We start from the raw sequence: 18570 nt of genomic DNA, 5'->3' as shown, positions 1-18570 counted from the left end.
TTTTGATGTACCTCCATACTGCTTTCCACAATGGTTGAACTAATTTACATTCCCACGAACAGTGTAGGAGGGTTCCCCTTTCTCCACAGCCTCGCCAACATTTGTTGTTGTTTGTCTTTTGGATGGCAGCCATCCTTACTGGTGTGAGGTGATACCTCATTGTAGTTTTAATTTGCATTTCTCTGATAATTAGCGATGTGGAGCATCTTTTCATGTGTCTGTTGGCCATCTGTATTTCTGTTTTGGAGAACTGTCTGTTCAGTTCCTCTGCCCATTTTTTAATTGGGTTATTTGTTTTTTGTTTGTTGAGGCATGTGAGCTCTTTATATATTCTGGACGTCAAGCCTTTATCGGATCTGTCATTTTCAAATATATTCTCCCATACTGTAGGGTTCCTTTTTGTTCTATTGATGGTGTCTTTTGCTGTACAGAGGCTTTTCAGCTTTATATAGTCCCACTTGTTCATTTTTGCTGTTGTTTTCCTTGCCCGGGGAGATATGTTCAAGAAGAGGTCACTCATGTTTATGTCTAAGAGGTTTTTGCCTATGTTTTCTTCCAAGAGCTTAGTGGTTTCATGACTTATATTCAGGTCTTTGATCCATTTTGAGTTTACTTTTGTATATGGGGTTAGACAATGGTCCAGTTTCATTCTCCTACATGTAGCTGTCCAGTTTTGTCAGCACCATCTGTTGAAGAGACTGTCATTTCGCCATTGTATGTCCATGGCTCCTTTATCAAATATTAATTGACCATATATGTCTGGGTTAATGTCTGGATTCTCTAGTCTGTTCCATTGGTATCTGGCTCTGCTCTTGTGCCAGTACCAAATTGTCTTGATTACTATGGCTTTATAGTAGAGCTTGAAGTTGGGGAGTGAGATCCCCCTACTTTATTCTTCTTTCTCAGGATTGCTTTGGCTATTCGGGGTCTTTGGTGTTTCCATATGAATTTTTGAATTATTTGTTCCAGCTCATTGAAGAATGTTGCTGGTAGTTTCATAGGGATTGCATCAAATCTGTATATTGCTTTGGGCAGGATGGCCATTTTGACGATACTAATTCTTCCTAGCCACGAGCATGGGATGAGTTTCCATCTGTTAGTGTCTCCTTTAATTTCTCTTAAGAGTGACTTGTAGTTTTCAGAGTATAAGTCTTTCACTTCTTTGGTTAGGTTTGTTCCTAGGTATTTTATTTTTTTTGATGCAATTGTGAATGGAGTTGTTTTCCTGATTTCTCTTTCTCTTGGTTCATTGTTAGTGTATAGGAAAGCCACAGATTTCTGTGTGTTGATTTTGTATCCTGCAACTTTGCTGTTTTCCGATATCAGTTCTAGTAGTTTTGGGGTGGAGTCTTTAGGGTTTTTTATGTACAGTATCATGTCATCTGCAAATAGTGACAGTTTAACTTCTTTTTTACCAATCTGGATTCCTTGTATTTCTTTGTTTTGTCTGATTGCTGTGGCTAGGACCTCCAGTACTATGTTAAATAACAGTGGAGAGAGTGGGCATCCCTGTCTAGTTCCCGATCTCAGAGGAAATGCTTTCAGCTTCTCGCTGTTCAATATAATGTTGGCTGTGGGTTTATCATAGATGGCCTTTATTATGTTGAGGTACTTACCCTCTATTCCCATTTTGCTGAGAGTTTTTATCATGAATGGATGTTGAACTTTGTCAAATGCTTTTTCAGCATCTATGGAGATGATCATGTGGTTTTTGTCTTTCTTTTTGTTGATGTGGTGGATGATGTTGATGGACTTTCGAATGTTGTACCATCCTTGCATCCCTGGGATGAATCCCACTTGGTCATGGTGTATTATCCTTTTGATGTATTTTTGAATTCGGTTTGCTAATATTTTGTTGAGTATTTTTGCATCTACGTTCATCAGGGATATTGGTCTGTAGTTTTCTTTTTTGGTGGGGTCTTTGCCTGGTTTTGGTATTAGGGTGATGTTAGCTTCATAGAATGAGTTTGGGAGTATCCCCTCCTCCTCTTTTTTTGGAAAACTTTAAGGAGAATGGGTATTATGTCTTCCCTGTATGTCTGATAAAATTCCGAGGTAAATCCATCTGGCCCGGGGGTTTTGTTCTTTGGTAGTTTTTTGATTACCGCTTCAATTTCGTTGCTGGTAATTGGTCTGTTTAGATTTTCTGTTTCTTTCTGGGTCAATCTTGGAAGGTTGTATTTTTCTAGGAAGTTGTCCATTTCTCCTAGGTTTCCCAGCTTGTTAGCATATAGGTTTTCATAGTATTCTCTAATAATTCTTTGTATTTCTGTGGGGTCCGTCATGGTTTTTCCTTTCTCGTTTTTGATACTGTTGATTTTTGTTGACTCTCTTTTCTTCTTAATAAGTCTGGCTAGAGGCTTATCTATTTTGTTTATTTTCTCAAAGAACCAGCTCTTGGTTTCATTGATTTTTGCTATTGTTTTATTCTTCTCAATTTTATTTATTTCTTCTCTGATCTTTATTATGTCCCTCCTTCTGCTGACCTTAGGCCTCATCTGTTCTTCTTTTTCCAATTTCGATAATTGTGACATTAGACCATTCATTTGGGATTGCTCTTCCTTTTTTAAATATGCTTGGATTGCTATATACTTTCCTCTTAAGACTGCTTTTGCTGTGTCCCACAGAAGTTGGGGTTTAGTGTTGTTGTTGTCATTTGTTTCCATATATTGCTGGATCTCCATTTTGATTTGGTCATTGATCCATTGATTATTTAGGAGCGTGTTGTTAAGCCTCCATGTGTTTGTGAGCCTCTTTGCTTTCTTTGTACAGTTTATTTCTAGTTTTATGCCTTTGTGGTCTGAAAAGTTGGTTGGTAGGATTTCAATCTTTTGGAATTTTCTGAGGCTCTTTTTGTGGCCTAGTATGTGGTCTATTCTGGAGAATGTTCCATGTGCACTTGAGAAGAATGTATATCCGGTTGCTTTTGGATGTAGAGTTCTATAGATGTCTATTAGGTCCATCTGCTCTACTGTGTTGTTCAGTGCTTCCGTGTCCTTACTTATTTTCTGCCCAGTGGATCTATCCTTTGGGGTGAGTGGTGTGTTGAAGTCTCATAGAATGAATGCATTGCAGTCTATTTCCCCCTTTAGTTCTGTTAGTATTTGTTTCACATATGCTGGTGCTCCTGTGTTGGGTGCATATATATTTAGAATGGTTATATCCTCTTGTTGGACTGAGCCCTTTATCATTATGTAGTATCCTTCTTTATCTCTTGTTACTTTCTTTGTTTTGAAGTCTATTTTGTCTGATATTAGTACTGCAACCCCTGCTTTCTTCTCACTGTTGTTTGCTTGAAATATGTTTTTCCATCCCTTGACTTTTAGTCTGTACATGTCTTTGGGTTTGAGGTGAGTGTCTTGTAAGCAGCATATAGATGGGTCTTGCTTTTTTATCCTTTCTGTTACTCTATGTCTTTTGATTGGTGCATTCAGCCCATTAACATTTAGGGTGACTATTGAAAGATATGTACTTATTGCCATTGCAGGCTTTAAATTTGTGGTTACCAAAGGTTCAAGGTTAGCCTCTTTAGTATCTTACTGCCTTACTTAGCTCGCTTATTGAGCTGTTATATACACTGTCTGGAGATTCTTTTCTTCTCTCCCTTCTTATTCCTCCTCCTCGATTCTTCATATGTTGGGTGTTTTGTGCTGTGCTCTTTCTAGGAGTGCTCCCCTCTAGAGCAGTCCCTGTAAGATGTTCTGTAGAGGCGGTTTGTGGGAAGCAAATTCCCTCAGCTTTTGTTTGTCTGGGAATTGTTTAATCCCACCGTCATATTTGAATAATAGTCGTGCTGGATACAGTATCCTTGGTTCAAGGCCCTTCTGTTTCATTGTATTAAATATATCATGCCATTCTCTTCTGGCCTGTAGGGTTTCTGTCGAGAAGTCTGATGTTAGCCTGATGGGTTTTCCTTTATAGGTGACCTTTTACTCTCTAGCTGCCTTTAAAACTCTTTCCTTGTCCTTGATCTTTGCCATTTTAATTATTATGTGTCTTGGTGTTGTCCTCCTTGGATCCTTTCTGTTGGGGGTTCTGTGTATTTCCGTGGTCTGTTCGATTATTTCCTCCCCCAGTTTGGGGAAGTTTTCAGCAATTATTTCTTCTAAAATACTTTCCATCTCTTTTCCTCTCTCTTCTTATTCCTGAACCCCTATAATACGGATATTGTTCCTTTTGGATTGGTCACACAGTTCTCTTAATATTGTTTCGTTCCTGTAGATCCTTTTGTCTCTCTCTATGTCAGCTTCTATGTGTTCCTGTTCTCTGGTTTCAATTCCATCAATGGCCTCTTGCATCCTATCCATTCTGCTTATAAACCTTCCAGAGTTTTTTTCATTTCTGTAATCTCCTTTCTGGCATCTGTGATCTCCCTCCGGACTTCATCCCATATCTCTTGCGTATTTCTCTGCATCTCTGTCAGCATGTTTATTATTTTTGTTTTGAATTCTTTGTCAGGAAGACTGGTTAGGTGTGTCTCCTTCTCTGGTGTTGTCTCTGTGATCTTTGTCTGCCTGTAGTTTTGCCTTTTCATGGTGATAGGAATAGTCTGCAGAGCTGGGACGAGTGACGGCTGGAAGAACTTCCCTTCTTGCTGGTTTGTGGCCCTCCTCTCCTGGGAGAACAGCGACCTCTAGTGGCTTGTGCTGCGCAGCTGCGTGCAGACAGGGCTTCTGCTTCCTGCCCGGCTGCTATTTAGTTTATCTCCGCTGTTGCTGTGGGCGTGGCCTGGTTCGGGCCGCTGCTCCAAGTGGTGGAGTGGCATTGGAGGGGGAGCGGCCGGGATGCTGTTTATCTCGGTAAGGGGCCTCCGTGCTCCCTGCAGCCCAGGGGATTAGGGTACCCAGAGATCCCTGGATTTCCTACCTCTGGATTAAGTGTCTCGCCCTGCTGCCCCTTTAAGACTTCCAAAAAGCACCTGCCAAAACAAAACAACGATCACAGGAAAAAAAAAAAAAATTTTTTTTTTTTTTAAATTAAAAAAATAAATAAATAAATAAAAAATGGCCTCTCCTTTTTCTTTATTCTCCGGCGCCAGCCTCAGGCATCTGCTCACTGGTCTTGCTGCCCTGTTTCCCTAGTATTGGGGTCCCTATCCCTTTAAGACTTCCAAAAAGCGCTCGCCAAAACAAAACAGAAAAAAAAAATGTCCGCTCGCTTTTCATTCATCCTCTGGTGCTAGGCCTCCGGTACCCGCTCACCGTTCTTGCTGCCCTATTTCCCTGGTATCCAGGGCCCCGCGCATGCACTGTGTCTGCGCTCTGGTCCGGATGGCGGGGGCTGGGTGTTCAACAGTCCTGGGCTCCATCTCCGTCCCTCTCTACGTATTCTTCTCCCGCTGGGAGTTGGGGGGATGGGCGCTCGGCTCCCGCCGGGCCGGGGCTTGTATCTTACCCCCCTTTAGGAGGCACTGGGTTCTCGCAGGTGAGGATGTGGTCTGGATGTTGTCCTGTGTCCTCTGGTCTTTATTCTAGGAAGAGTTGTCTTTGTTATATTTTCATAGATATATGTGGTTTTGGGAGGAGATTTGCGCTGCTCTACTCACGCCGCCATCTTGGCTCCTGTCTGTGTACCCATTTCTAAAGTGAAAAGGAAACATTTTTCCATTTTATCCTCATGAAAGTGTAACAGTCCCTACAACTCCTTTGAGCTGAAGCTGGGTGACTTCAGTGTTTATGCTTGGTATATCAGGGAAGTTCGTCACTTTGTTCTGTTTCTGGCTGTCAATTTATACATTGTCTCAGCTAATCAGTTAAAGTAGTAATTGAACAGAGTTAGAAAAATAGATGATTGTGCCCCGAGAATAAACCAGTTTTGTCTTTACAGAATTTACTAATCAAGCTACTCTCTTGTCTTCTGATTCATCAGGGAAGTCCTCTCTGGGAATGGCCCTCTTCCGCCTGGTGGAGTTATCTGGAGGCTGCATCAAGATCGATGGAGTGAGAATCAGTGACATTGGCCTAGCTGACCTCCGAAGCAAACTCTCCATCATCCCTCAAGAGCCAGTGCTGTTCAGCGGCACTGTCAGGTGAGAGCCTGAGCCTGTGTGCTTTGTGCTGATGTCGAGGCCAGGTGGCATGTTAGAGCCGCCATCTGCCATCTGGGACTGAGATCCAGTGGCCTGTAGTCCAGCTTTTCCCACTGCACTGAGTGCTGTCCATTGCAGAGTCAGGGGCAGTGCCACTGTACAAGCCACCCATTATCTCAGCGGGCCCAGGGCCCTGCAGCATGCTGGTGAAGAAGCCAGGGAGGTTTGGGCTCACATGTCTGCTCTGTGACTTCAGACATGTTACTTGACCACACCTAAGATCCATGAAATGGGGGTATTATTAAGACCCGTTGTTGTGAAGATGGAATAAATTCATACAAATTATACAAGCACAGAGCCTGGCAGATGGTGAGCATTCAGTAAACAGTAGCAGCTGCATCAGCCTCGTCACCGTCATCCTCCATCCTCCTTCCGCTCCATGCAGTCACCCGTCCTGGATATGCTTAAAGTTCTAATGGTGGTTTTCAGGCATTATTGCTACTCATGTTTTTTCATTTTCCGGTGTCTTCTCCCACCTTCAATACTCACTCTGGAATGATGCCTCTCTCTGAAACCTGACAGCATGCTAAAGATAAAATTCCTCTTAAAATAGTAATTAAGAAGGAAGTATATTTAATCCCATTCGTTATCTTTCCTTATACTTTATCTTACCTTTAGCTGTAAGCTTTTGCCTACTAACAACATTTCCATAATTTGAGTCTATTTCTATTAAAATTGACTCTCTTTCAAAATAGAAATAGCTTTAACTGTATAGTTGACCTAGGCTGGACTTCTTTTTTAAAAATAACTTTAAAATTAGTATTGCCATTTCCTCTTTAATTTTCAGCAATTTCAAAAAAATTGGTGCCTTAATTTCAAATAACTATGGACCATGTTCAGATTGTCTTTAAAGCTAGAACCCTCTTCCCCCCAACTACCCCCCACACCTTTCTTCAGAAATGGTGTTTGTACTCAGTGATTCAAGGAGGTTTAATAAATAAACTGAATTCTCACCTCCATTCATGTAAGGTAGCATTCGGGTGTATTCATTTTGGCATTTCATTAAAGCACTAATGAATTTGGACAGCATGGATTGGATCTGTTATTAGTCATTTCCTTTGGGTACTGAGATAACAAGGTCAAACAAGCAACACAGGAGAGAATTAGAATTTAATGAAGACTCAGGTCTAAAATTAAGAAATTGAGAGGCATTGCCAGATCTGCTCTTCCTTCCCATAAATCTCTATTTTTAGATGCCACAGGAATGCTTTAGGGAATACAATTTGCCTTATAATTTTTGCATCAGGACAAAATAACTTTTTAAATCATACTTTGGAAGGGCATTAAGAAATAAGGCGTGCTAAACGTAACTTCTCTTAAATATGCTGCCACCAAGACTCAGTTTTCATTTCTAAGTTTTACAGCACTTCATTTGGGTCTGTGAATCAGGGGCTTCTGGAGTGACTGTTAAGAACTGACCTGCTGGCATGCGCAGCTGGTGTTTGAAGAACATCACAGAGGCATGGCTTCCGTGGGCATCTGAGCCATTTGTTATCAGCTCCAGAGACATGTTGCCGCTTGATGTACAAGCTTAGTTGCTGGTGTACCACTGCCCTGAGTTTGTAGTTATGGAACTCAGAGTGTTGTTTGGGCAGTCAGCTGTGCAAACTTAAACTTAGGAAGTCCTGTAAGTTTCATTTTCTGCCAGCTATAATTTTGGCTCTTAAAGTCAGTAGTAGACACTAAAGACAAATTAAATCCCAGACCTACTTTCCTCCTCCCTTTATCCTCTCAGGTTTCCTACAGATACAAGGAACACTCACTCTTTGCCTCTCTTATTACAGAAAATACTTAAGTTGTGACATACTAATACCTCTTAGCAGGAATCAAATGAGGATGGAAGGAATAAGTTCTTTTATCCTTAAAACAATACTAGACAGTTTACAGGGGATACAATAGTGAATAAGATCCAAACAAGGATCCTGATCCAGTAGGGGGAGAGAGATGAGCAGAGTGACAAGTGCCATAGTGAGGGTGAGCATAGGGGCACCTAATCCAGGCTTGATGGGTCAGGAGACACTTCTTGCACATGGCATCTGAGTTGAGACCTGAATGACAGGAAGGCAGCATAGCCAAGAGGTGGCCACCATGACCATGATGACGTAAGGACAGTAGCTGCCACATACACAGTGCCAACCCTGCTGCCATGCAGCGCCAGGTGGTTTATACACACGAGATGCAGCCCTCACAGCAGCCCTTGAGGAGGTATTCTTCTATCCCTGTCTTGCACATGAAGGAACAGAAGCATAGAAAAGCTAGGCTACCTTGGCCAAGGTCACACAGTTGTAATTGATGGAAGCTGTGTAAGAACCAGGAAACCTGACTACAGAGCCCTGGTTTTTGCCAGTGTCTCTCAAGAACAGGTTGGGGAAAGGTGTGCATATTCCAAGTGGGGAGAAGCATACATGTCAAGGGCAAGAGGCACAAGAAAGCAGGGCTGGCTAAAGAGTCTCCCGTGTGAGTCCAGAACTGGCCCAGAGGACATGGGCCAGGCAGGGGCCAGCCAGACCTCTTCCTCCCAGGGTCTGTGAGAATGGCCTGCTTGCATTTGCATGCTCAGAACCAGTACCCAGATGTGGAGATAAGTGCGGCCCAGAGCTAAAGTTCTCCCAAACATCTTCCCACGTCTCATAAGCACAGTTTGCCAAACTATACCTAATACTTTTCAATTCAAATCACCAGACCTACAAAGGTGATGTTTAGATGGAGACAAGACTCCCAAAATTAACGTAACAACCCAATTTCCACCAATGATCTGTTCCTCCACCACCTCTCCACCCCCTCCTCCATGACAAAGAGCTTTTCCTCCTGTCTTTAACAGTTCCAGAAATGTCCGGTTCTATTCTTTTGGCATCATCCTTGATTGCCTTGAGGTAGATACTGTTGGTAAAGTAAACAAGAATAGTCCCCAAACTGGTTTTCTGTACCAGAAAATCCCTTTCTCTTGAGTTTCCTTTTATACTGTATTTTGTCCTCCTGCTCAAGTCCCACTCAATGACAGGGCATCAGGAAGAAAGAGGGCCTTTTTCTAAGTTTGTACACATAGGGAGTGCGTATTTCTGACCTCATACTTATTTTAACATGTATAAACTTAGAATAAAATCTAGTAGGATATATGCCAAAATGCTAGTAGTGCTTGTTTCTAGGGGTTTGATTAGAGGAGCTTAAACATGTGTTTTTGTTTTATGTTTTGCATAGCTGTGTTTCTTAATTTTTCTATAACTAATATTTATGTAATAAAAATAAAAAAACTAAAGAAGTCAAACTGTCCCTGTATGCAGATGACATGATACTGTACATAAAAAACCCTAAAGAATCCACTCCAAAACTACTAGATCTAATATATGAATTCAGCAAAGTTGCGGGATACAAAATTAATACACAGAAATCTGTTGCATTCCTATACACTAATGACAGCTACATGTAAGAGAATGAAACTGGATTATTGTCTAATTCCATACACAAAAGTAAACTCGAAATGGATCAAAGACCTGAATGTAAGTCATGAAACCATAAAACTCTTAGAAAAAAATATAGGCAAAAATCTCTTGGACATAAACATGAGCAGCTTCTTCATGAAAATATCTCCCCAGGCAAGGGAAACAAAAGCAAAAATGAACAAGTGGGACTACATCAAACTAAAAAGCTTCTGTACAGCAAAGGACACCATCAATAGAACAAAAAGACATCCTACAGTATGGGAGAATATATCCATAAATGACATATCCAATAAGGGGTTGACATCCAAATTATGTAAAGAGCTCATGCACCTCAACAGACAAAAAGCAAATAAGCCAATTAAAAAATGGGCAGAGGATCTGAACAGACATTTCTCCAAAGAAGAAATTCAGATGGCCAACAGGCACATGAAAAGATGCTCCACATCACTAATCATCAGGGAAATGCAAATTAAAACCACAATGAGATATCACCTCACACCAGTTAGGATGGCCAACATCCAAAAGACAAACAACAACAAATACTGGTGAGGATGTAGAGAAAGGGGAACCCCCCTACACTGCTGGTGGGAATGTAAACTAGTTCAATCTTTGTGGAAAGCGGTATGGAGGTTCCTCAAAAAACTATAAATAGAAATACCATTTGACCCAGGAACTCCAGTCCTAGAAATTTACCCTAAGAATGCAGCAGCCCAGTTCGAAGAAGACATATGCACCCCTATGTTTATCGCAGCACTATTTACAATAGCCAAGAAATGGAAGCAACCTAAGTGTCCATCAGTAGATGATTGGATAAAGAAGATGTGGTAGATATACACAATGGAATATTACTCAGCCATAAGAAGAAAACAAATCCTACCATTTGCAGCAACATGGATGGAGCTAGAGGGTATTATGCCCAGTGAAATAAGCCAGGTGGAGAAAGACAAGTATCAAATGATTTCACTCATATGTGGAGTATAAGAACAAAAAAACTGAAGGAACAAAACAACAGCAGAGTCACAGGACCCAAGAATGGACTAACAGTTACCAAAGGGCAAGGGACTGGGGGGGATGGGTGGGAAGGGAGGGATAAGGGGGAAAAAGCATTACGATTAGCACACATAATGTAGTGGGGAGGCACGGGAAAGACAGTGTATGCAGAGAAGACAAGTAATGATTCTATAGCATCTTATTACGCTGATGGACAGTGACTGTAATGGGGTATGTGGGGGGACTTGATAATAGGGGGAGTCTAGTAACCATAGTGTTGTTCAAGTAATTGTACATTAACGATACCAAAATAATTTAACTAACTAACTAACTAACTAAAATAAAGTCCTATAAAGAAGGAAAGGAAGCCCAGTTGGTCCTCAGAGCCATTCCTGTAATAGGCAGGCATCAGCCCTCTGATCTCAGCTTCCACCAATGGCTGGTTTGGAAATGAGCCACTGTTGACCTTCAGGGGTTTGAGCCCTCCTTTTCCCATGAGTGTTTAAACTGTTACCACAGACAGCCTTGGTAGTATGGTCGCTTCCATTTGGATTACTGAGGAATTCCTATTACGTTTCTTTCTAGATCAAATTTGGATCCCTTTGTGCAGTACTCAGAAGAGCAGATTTGGGATGCCCTAGAAAGGACACACATGAAAGAATGTGTAAGTAAAGGGGGAAGGGGAGCTTTGCTGGAATCTCAAGGCGGGAGACACATTAATGCTATGGTCGCTCCCCAGCCTGCTTGGGCTGCCATTTGTCAGCCCGGCCTGTCCCTCCTCCAGGATGTCTGGGGAGGAGCACTTTAGAGCAGAGCTTCCCAGTATTTCACAAAGAGCATGGAAGTTAATATCTCCTGACCATGGCCATATTGCCCTTTTGTTATCTATTCATTGAGAAGATCCTGATGACAACCACTCAGAATTCAGTAGTGCTTTTAAATAGATTTCTATTTCATTCATCATAACAGTATAGTATCTTCTGAAGTATCTATATATATGTACAAAAGTTATATAATTTATTGATCTGCAAAAAGCATGAGTCTGCATATGGATTCACAGACCTCTCAGGGTAACTCAGCAAGTTCCCTCTGGGGGCTCCAGTCTATAGATTGATACCCTGGCCTGGAGTAGGATCTCTCCTGGCCTGGTTGAGTCAAGCTCAGAGTGCCCTGCTCTCATTCATCTAGATAGCTCTGCCTTTATCATTTTGATATTGGGCTTCCTCAAACTATTTCATTTGAAGAATAGGTTCTAGAGCTTACATAAAGAAAGGTTTGATAGCCATTGGCCTCCAGCTTTGGAATTCAGAAAGAAATTTCACTTACTCCAATTCCTGTTGCATGGCCCTCTATTTTCATAGCGAAAAATGAGGGCCAGTATCTGAAAGGATTAGGCAACATGAAAATACTGGAATTTATGGGACATTTAATGGTATGAGGCTAATAGAACAGTACACTTGAAATATGAAATGTCCTAGAAAATGTGATCATCATACCTGATCTTTCTAGATGAGGTAGCTTCTTTGATAATAATTCTTCCATCTGTTTCATATAATTTATTTTTGCCACTGGATTTTTGAAAAAATTTAGTTATTCTTTTTCTTTATAATTTACTTTTCTACTTTTAATCTCAACTTCCTTTCTCCCTAGATTGCTCAGCTACCTCTGAAACTTGACTCTGAAGTGGTGGAGAATGGGGATAACTTCTCAGTGGGAGAACGGCAGCTCTTGTGCATAGCAAGAGCCTTGCTCCGCCACTGTAAGGTAAAGGCAGTTGGTGGGTGGCAGGGAAGGGAGCAGTGGGAAAGAACAGGAAAATGAAGAACAGCCTTTCTCCGTGGCATGAGGTCCAAAGGCATTTCTGGCTCTGGACCCAGTGGCACTTTTTCAGAGTATGGCCAGAGATGTTTCTAAATTCGTCTTGACACGATTTGGGTATATGGGTGTATTTTGTTTTTTGTTTTTAACTTCCCTGAGCCTTCAGTCTCCAAGGCTTGTTTTTGGCCAGTGAGTAGTTGTAGTATTGGAAACCACAGACTTAGAAGATTTTAAAACTGCAGGAAATATCCAGGTCATCAAGTCCAGCCTCCTCGTTTTGTAAACCGGGAAAGGAAGGTCCAGAAAGATTGCCATGTGTTTAGAGTCACAGAGCAAGTAGAGATGAATGTTTTGTTAGATCAGTATTACATGCATATCCTTTTATTTGGAAATCAAGGCAAACATATGTTCAAAGTTGTATCAGTTGTAAGCACTCAGATCTTTTTACATATGTGTGTACCTACTTTGAAAAATCAGTATATGGTATAAAGTTTAAATAGTGAAATACATGTTAGTAAAACCCAGATAAAGCAGAATTCTTGAGGAATTCTTTGGATTCCTCTTACTCCTCTCACTCCTCTCCTTTTTGGTAGATTCTGATTCTAGATGAAGCCACAGCTGCCATGGACTCTGAGACAGACTTGCTGATCCAAGAGACCATCCGAGAAGCATTTGCTGACTGCACCATGCTGACGATTGCCCATCGCTTACATACAGTCCTAGGCTCTGATAGGATTATGGTGCTGGCCCAGGGACAGGTATTGAGCTGAGCCCCGGAGGGACCTTGGCTTGGCAGGTGGCTCGCCTTGGAGGAGAACTGGGCCCTGGCAGGATTGGGCTGATGGCCGGCTTAGCGTAGTTCTGAGCATTCAGATAAGCAGCCATATGACTCTAGTCTGGTTGCGGCTGGGAAGGATCCAGCCCTCCCAGCAGGAGAGTGAGTCAGGGATATTCCCTGTGGGCTCTCATCTCTCTGTGTCTGTTCTCTTGTTGCCTGGTGGAAGTGCCACTTTGACTTAGGTCAGAGCACACGCGTACTTACTAACTTGCTCACATACACACGTGTACTTACTAACTCGCTCACATGCACAAGAATTGCCAGAGGTGAATTGAGGCCAGCTCCCAGGTGTTTGCCCTGTACAGTCACATAATGGTTCTTACCCTGCGGCTCTAAGCTTTCCCACAGCCTGGCCCAGCCTAGCCTTCTTCATTTCCCACTCTTCCCTTGAAGGTGGTATTGGCTGTAAACAATTGTGCTTCCACTAAGCCTTTTCACCTGTGTTTTTACTCATGCAGTTCCATCTACTAAAATGCCCTTTCCTCTTGTTCCCTCTTCCATATCCCCGTATCTCTCTGCTTACAGCCTGCCTGTCCCTCAAGAAAGACAAATCCCAGTTGCCCTGATCGCTTTGGCCACCTTAAACTTCACCTGTATCTTTCTTGTAGCTCTCCTTCTTCATCTGGTGGTAACTGTGTAATGCCTGTCTCCTATCAGACCATGAGCTCACTAAGGGCTGCAGTCAAGCCCTCAAACCTTTGGGTCCCTGGAAGGGCTCAGTACTGCAGTTCTTTGCACATGGGAGAAGTTAAATACGTTAAGTATGTTACTTAAGATGTCAAGTAAATGTACGTTGGACAGATACCTCCCTGTATGCCCCTGTGATGGCGTGGATTAATGATTTGGCAGAAATAGCAAGCTGGTATAATGGGTAACTGACTATACCATTATCAGTAATAATGGCCACCATGAGAGCTACTCTTACTGTTTATTGTGTGTCAGGCACTGTGCTAAGTGCTTTACATGCAGTCAGTCATCACAACTGAGAAAGATGTAGATATTATTAACTCTCAGGGAACTTTGCAGGAAGCAGAGAGCTGGGGCCGAACTCAGGCCAACAACTCCAAAGCCAGTGGTTTGCCCCACCACACTGTTCGATCTCTCTGTGGAGAAATACTGGGCAACACATTTAGCATGGCAGATGTAGGCTGGGCTTTAAAGCTGAGTTTGAGAAAACATACTGGTTAGTGATTTTTCTTCTCATCTTGCAATTATTTTAGCATTAGTATTTTTTGTTACTGTCTATGTTTGAATTATCCTGAATGTTTACTGAAATTCTATTATACATGAGATAAATAGAGCTACTACTTGGTACATACATAGTAAATAGAACGTAATAGAATAAGGTAGAAGAGACCAAGAACACCTTCTGGGAAATTCTTTCTTGAAGACATAACCAGACCACTTTGTCTCTCTGGGTGGCTTGATGTTTTGGAATGGGGAGTGATTGATCTTATAGGGGACTCTGGCCTTCTTTTCCCTTAATTCTTTTTCTTGATAATTAAAATGTCCTTGTAACTGTAGGGAAACCTAGAAAACAAAAAAGCATAAAGGCAAAAATAAAATCACAAGTCATTTACCCCCCTCCCCCTCCAGGAATAAACATTGTTAATACATTAACTTAACCCTACCATCATTTTCCATGCTTCCACACACCTGGATTCTAACAGCTAGGATGTGCTCTGCTATAGACACAGAGTGCCAGAAAGAGGCTTGGGCAGCAGGAATTTATTATCCTACAGCAGAAGGTCAGAGGGGTGGTTATTCGGGAGCTCAACGATGTCAGGTGCTGTGCCAGCTTCCAGCCAGCGCCTGCCTTTCCCTCATGGTGCAGGATCTGTGCCCTAGCTCCCAGCATCTTATCTCCACACAAGCAGGCCTAAGTAAGAGCACTTTATCCTTACGCCTATGTCTGTCGGGCAGGACAGCCTTTCCTAGAAGCACCCTGGGGACTTCCCCTTACATCTCCTTGGCCAGGGTTGTGTTGTGTCCCATGCATTTGCCCTGCAGCAGGGGAGGCTGGGAAAGGCAGCGTGTGGTGCTTTCAGTCTCTGTCACGTGAGACAGGTTCTGCCAACATATCATACAACTTCCTACTGCAAAATGACATTGAATGGCTGCATAGGAGGAAGTCTATAGAAGTTTATCAAAGGAATAGATAATTAATTGAATGAGTGGATCCCTCACTCATTTCCTTTTTTTTATTCTGCCAACTGAGCATTTGAGCTGTTCTTTTCCAGCTGTAGGTTTAGATCAGTTTGCATAGCAGGATGACATTTCCCTGCTCTGCCCTTGGCTTGAGCTGTAGTTTTTCCCCCTAAGATTTATGTGAAGGAGGTCTGGAGGTCTTTCTCCCTAATCTTTCCCTTATATCCTGGTTAAAAAAGAAGAAGAAGAGGAAGAAGAACCCATTTGGGCTTGGCAGGAGTAGTTGAATTGTCACCCTGATGCCATCCTCAGGGCTTTGAGTTGTGCCCCCTTCCTGAGCAGTGGATCCCCTGAGGCCCCCAAGGCTCCCTGAGTCACATTCTCATGCCTGCTCCTTCCTTTGCAGGTGGTGGAGTTCGACACCCCATCGGTCCTTCTGTCCAACGACAGCTCCCGGTTCTATGCCATGTTTGCCGCTACGGAGAACAAGGTTGCTGTCAAGGGCTAACTCCTCCCGCCGCTGCCCTGCCCAAGTCTCTTTTCTTTGGAGCATTGCCATTCCCTGCCTGGGGTGGGCCCCTCATCGCGTCCTCCTGCTGAAACCTTGCCTTTCCCGGTTCTATCTTTTGCACAGCAGTTCAGGATGGGTTTATGTGTTTCACTTTTAGGGAGAGTCATATTTTGATTGATGTGTTTATTCCATATTCATGTAAACAAAATTTAGTTTTTGTTCTTAATTGCACTCTAAAAGGTTCAGGGAACCATTATTATAAATGTATCAGAGGCCTATAATGAAGCTTTATACGTGTAGCTATATCTATATATAATTCTGTACATAGCCTATATTTACAGTGAAAATGTAAGCTGTTTATTTTATATTGAAATAAGCACTGTGCTAATAACAGTGCAAATTCCTCTCTATCAGTTTTGTACAGTTTGCTGTACTGGAGATCTGGTTTTGCTACATTAGACTGTAGAAAGGGTTGCGGATTGTTCTTCTCTAGCTGGTGGTTTCACGGTGCCGGGTTTTCTGGGTGTCCAATAGGAAGATGTGTGGCAATAGTGGGCCCACCAGCAGCACCCTCTGTGCCCTGACCACAGCCACTCCGGGGTGGGGTTGGGTGGAGCCTGCTGGGGGCCATGCAGAGCGCCGTGAATTCTCAGGGCTCCTGCTTTCTGTCCTGTTGTCACTTCACTGTTTCTGTCAGGAGAGCAGTGGGGCAAAGTCCCCAACCCCTTTTTACCCCCTCCATTGGGAATGAGAATCACAGAAGCATTCCTCAGAGAGGGGGAGTTCCTTTCCTGCCTTCCTCTTTTTGCTTTTGTTTCTAAACAAGAACCCGGTCTGGTCAGAGCGTCCCACTGCCTCAGGCTCAGATGCTGGCCACTGCACAGAGCTCCCCGGCTCCCAGCCTGCTGGTTCCGAGCCCTGGAGCCAACTGCTGCTTTTTCCAGTGGTACTTTTCATTCACCTGGCCCCACACCTCCACACTTCAGTGACAGGGTTCAGGGGTTTGTGGGTCTGGTTTCCTTTCTCACTACAGTGTCACACAGTCTCTTTGTCTCTCCAAAGTCTGCGACTTTAACCAGCTCTTGCTAATCAGTGTCTCACACTGGTGTAGACGTTTTTTGTACTGTAAAGAGACCTACCTCAGGTTGCTGATTGCTGTGCGGTTCGGTGTGTTCCCGCAAACCCCCTTTGTGCTGTGGGGCCAGTAGCTCAGGTGGGTGTGGTCGCTGCTGTCATCAGTTGAATGGTCAGCGTTGCATGTCGTGACCAAGTAGACAATTCTGTCGCCTTAGCATGTTTGCTGAACACCTTGTGGAAACAAAAATCTGAAAAAGTGAATAAAATTATTTTGGATTTTGTAAAACTCTTGGTGTATAAAATAGTTCTCTGGGAAGGGAGCAAGATGCCTTCTAATGGCTTCGGGGTACCAAGCCCTGGGTCTGAATGTCCAACAATGGGGAGGACCAGTGGCAGAGCTGACTGGCTGCTGGGGGCATGGGGCCTGGAATCATCTGTTGGGGGTCTTGCTTTCTGCAGCCAGTGTTCCTAAGCATGGCCACCAAATATAGCTCTTGTGCTGCTGAATAGAGGGTGAGGGCTGGTGGGTGAGTGGTTCTGGTGAGTTGGGCAATTGTGGTGAAATATGTTTCAGATGAACAGTTTCCTGAGGGTTCTCAGCAGTTCAGTCAATATAATTGCCCTTTCAGTCAATTCATTTAGATTAACTCATCGAGAATTAAGTACCCATTCAAAAGGGTACTCATTCTAAACTTTCTCCAAGTATTGTGTTGAATGTAGCCAAGAAAGCTTTTAAACTATTTAGTATTCATTCTGCTGACCATTAGCAGAAATTGTATCTTAAAGCCAGCCTTTTGGGTAGGCTGCTGTCATGAAACTTCAGGGGCTTGGCTCCCAGTTTAAAACTTCAGTTCTGCAGTTGTCACCTTCAAGTGCTCGGTAGCCACATGTGGCCTGTGGCTCCTGTGTTGGATAGTGCAGATAGAGAACATTCCCATCACTGCAGAAAGTTCTCTTGGACAGCACTAATATAAACAACCCTTTCTTTTGATGCTCTGGATTTACCTCCCAGAGGCGTAGCAAGGTCAGCAGAGGGAGCCCCTGTGTGCTCACCCCCATCAGCTCTCTGCTGCGGGAGAGAGTATCTGTTCTTACGTTTACCTTCTGCGTCTCCTCCCACCTCTCAACCTGCTTTACCTCCTAAAAGGAGGCAGTTCCCTGCCTTCTGCCCATTCCCTTTGCTCTCCTTGCATGGATTCTCCCACTTTCATGGGGTTAGTGACAAAGCTTCCGGTGTGGGTGTGGCCTTTCTCCACACTGTCTCCAGCCCCCTGCTGAGTGCCTCCACTAGCCACCACCTAGTCTCTCAAGGATGAACATCACTCCTTGTCCTCATTAGTAGTATTACTGACCTTGAATTATTTCAACTCTCCTGCCCTCCTCCAGGAAACTCAGCCACCTCTAGGTCCTCTGCAATTCCCTCGCCCCCTGCTTCTCTCTCCCTCTGCTCTAATTAAGGCCCACTTCCCTTCTTTGTTCATACTGTAGTTACAGCATTACAACTAGTCTTGTCTCTGTCCTCCGAAGCATTGTATATACTCCTGCCAAAAGGCTGACCAAAAATGCAAGCTAGTCCAATACTTTTCCTGCCAAAAATCTTCAGGGGTCAGTTGCCTATGGAGAGGTCCATAATCCTTAGCTTGGCAGTCAAGGTGTCCAT

The 18570-nt window shown here is 43.2% G+C and overlaps 1 protein-coding gene across 2 annotated transcripts in view; it reads left to right on the top strand.

The window, feature by feature from the left end:
• ABCC5 (ATP binding cassette subfamily C member 5) overlaps nucleotides 1–17199 on the top strand; it is an 81427-nt gene extending 64228 nt beyond the window's left edge. For both annotated transcript variants that reach the window (XM_036875146.2, XM_036875147.2), the window contains 5 exons: nucleotides 5869–6028; nucleotides 11104–11182; nucleotides 12169–12282; nucleotides 12930–13094; nucleotides 15729–17199. In XM_036875146.2, the coding sequence (XP_036731041.1) occupies nucleotides 5869–6028; nucleotides 11104–11182; nucleotides 12169–12282; nucleotides 12930–13094; nucleotides 15729–15830 (620 nt within the window). In that variant the 3' untranslated portion in view covers nucleotides 15831–17199. The remainder of the gene's footprint in view (nucleotides 1–5868; nucleotides 6029–11103; nucleotides 11183–12168; nucleotides 12283–12929; nucleotides 13095–15728) is intronic.
• The last annotated feature ends 1371 nt before the right edge of the window (nucleotides 17200–18570 follow it).

This window comes from Manis pentadactyla, chromosome 1 (genome assembly GCF_030020395.1).
Source record: "Manis pentadactyla isolate mManPen7 chromosome 1, mManPen7.hap1, whole genome shotgun sequence".
Lineage (NCBI taxonomy): Eukaryota > Metazoa > Chordata > Mammalia > Pholidota > Manidae > Manis > Manis pentadactyla.
Note: the sequence above shows the minus strand (reverse complement) of the source record. Positions and strands in the feature narration are given on the sequence as shown.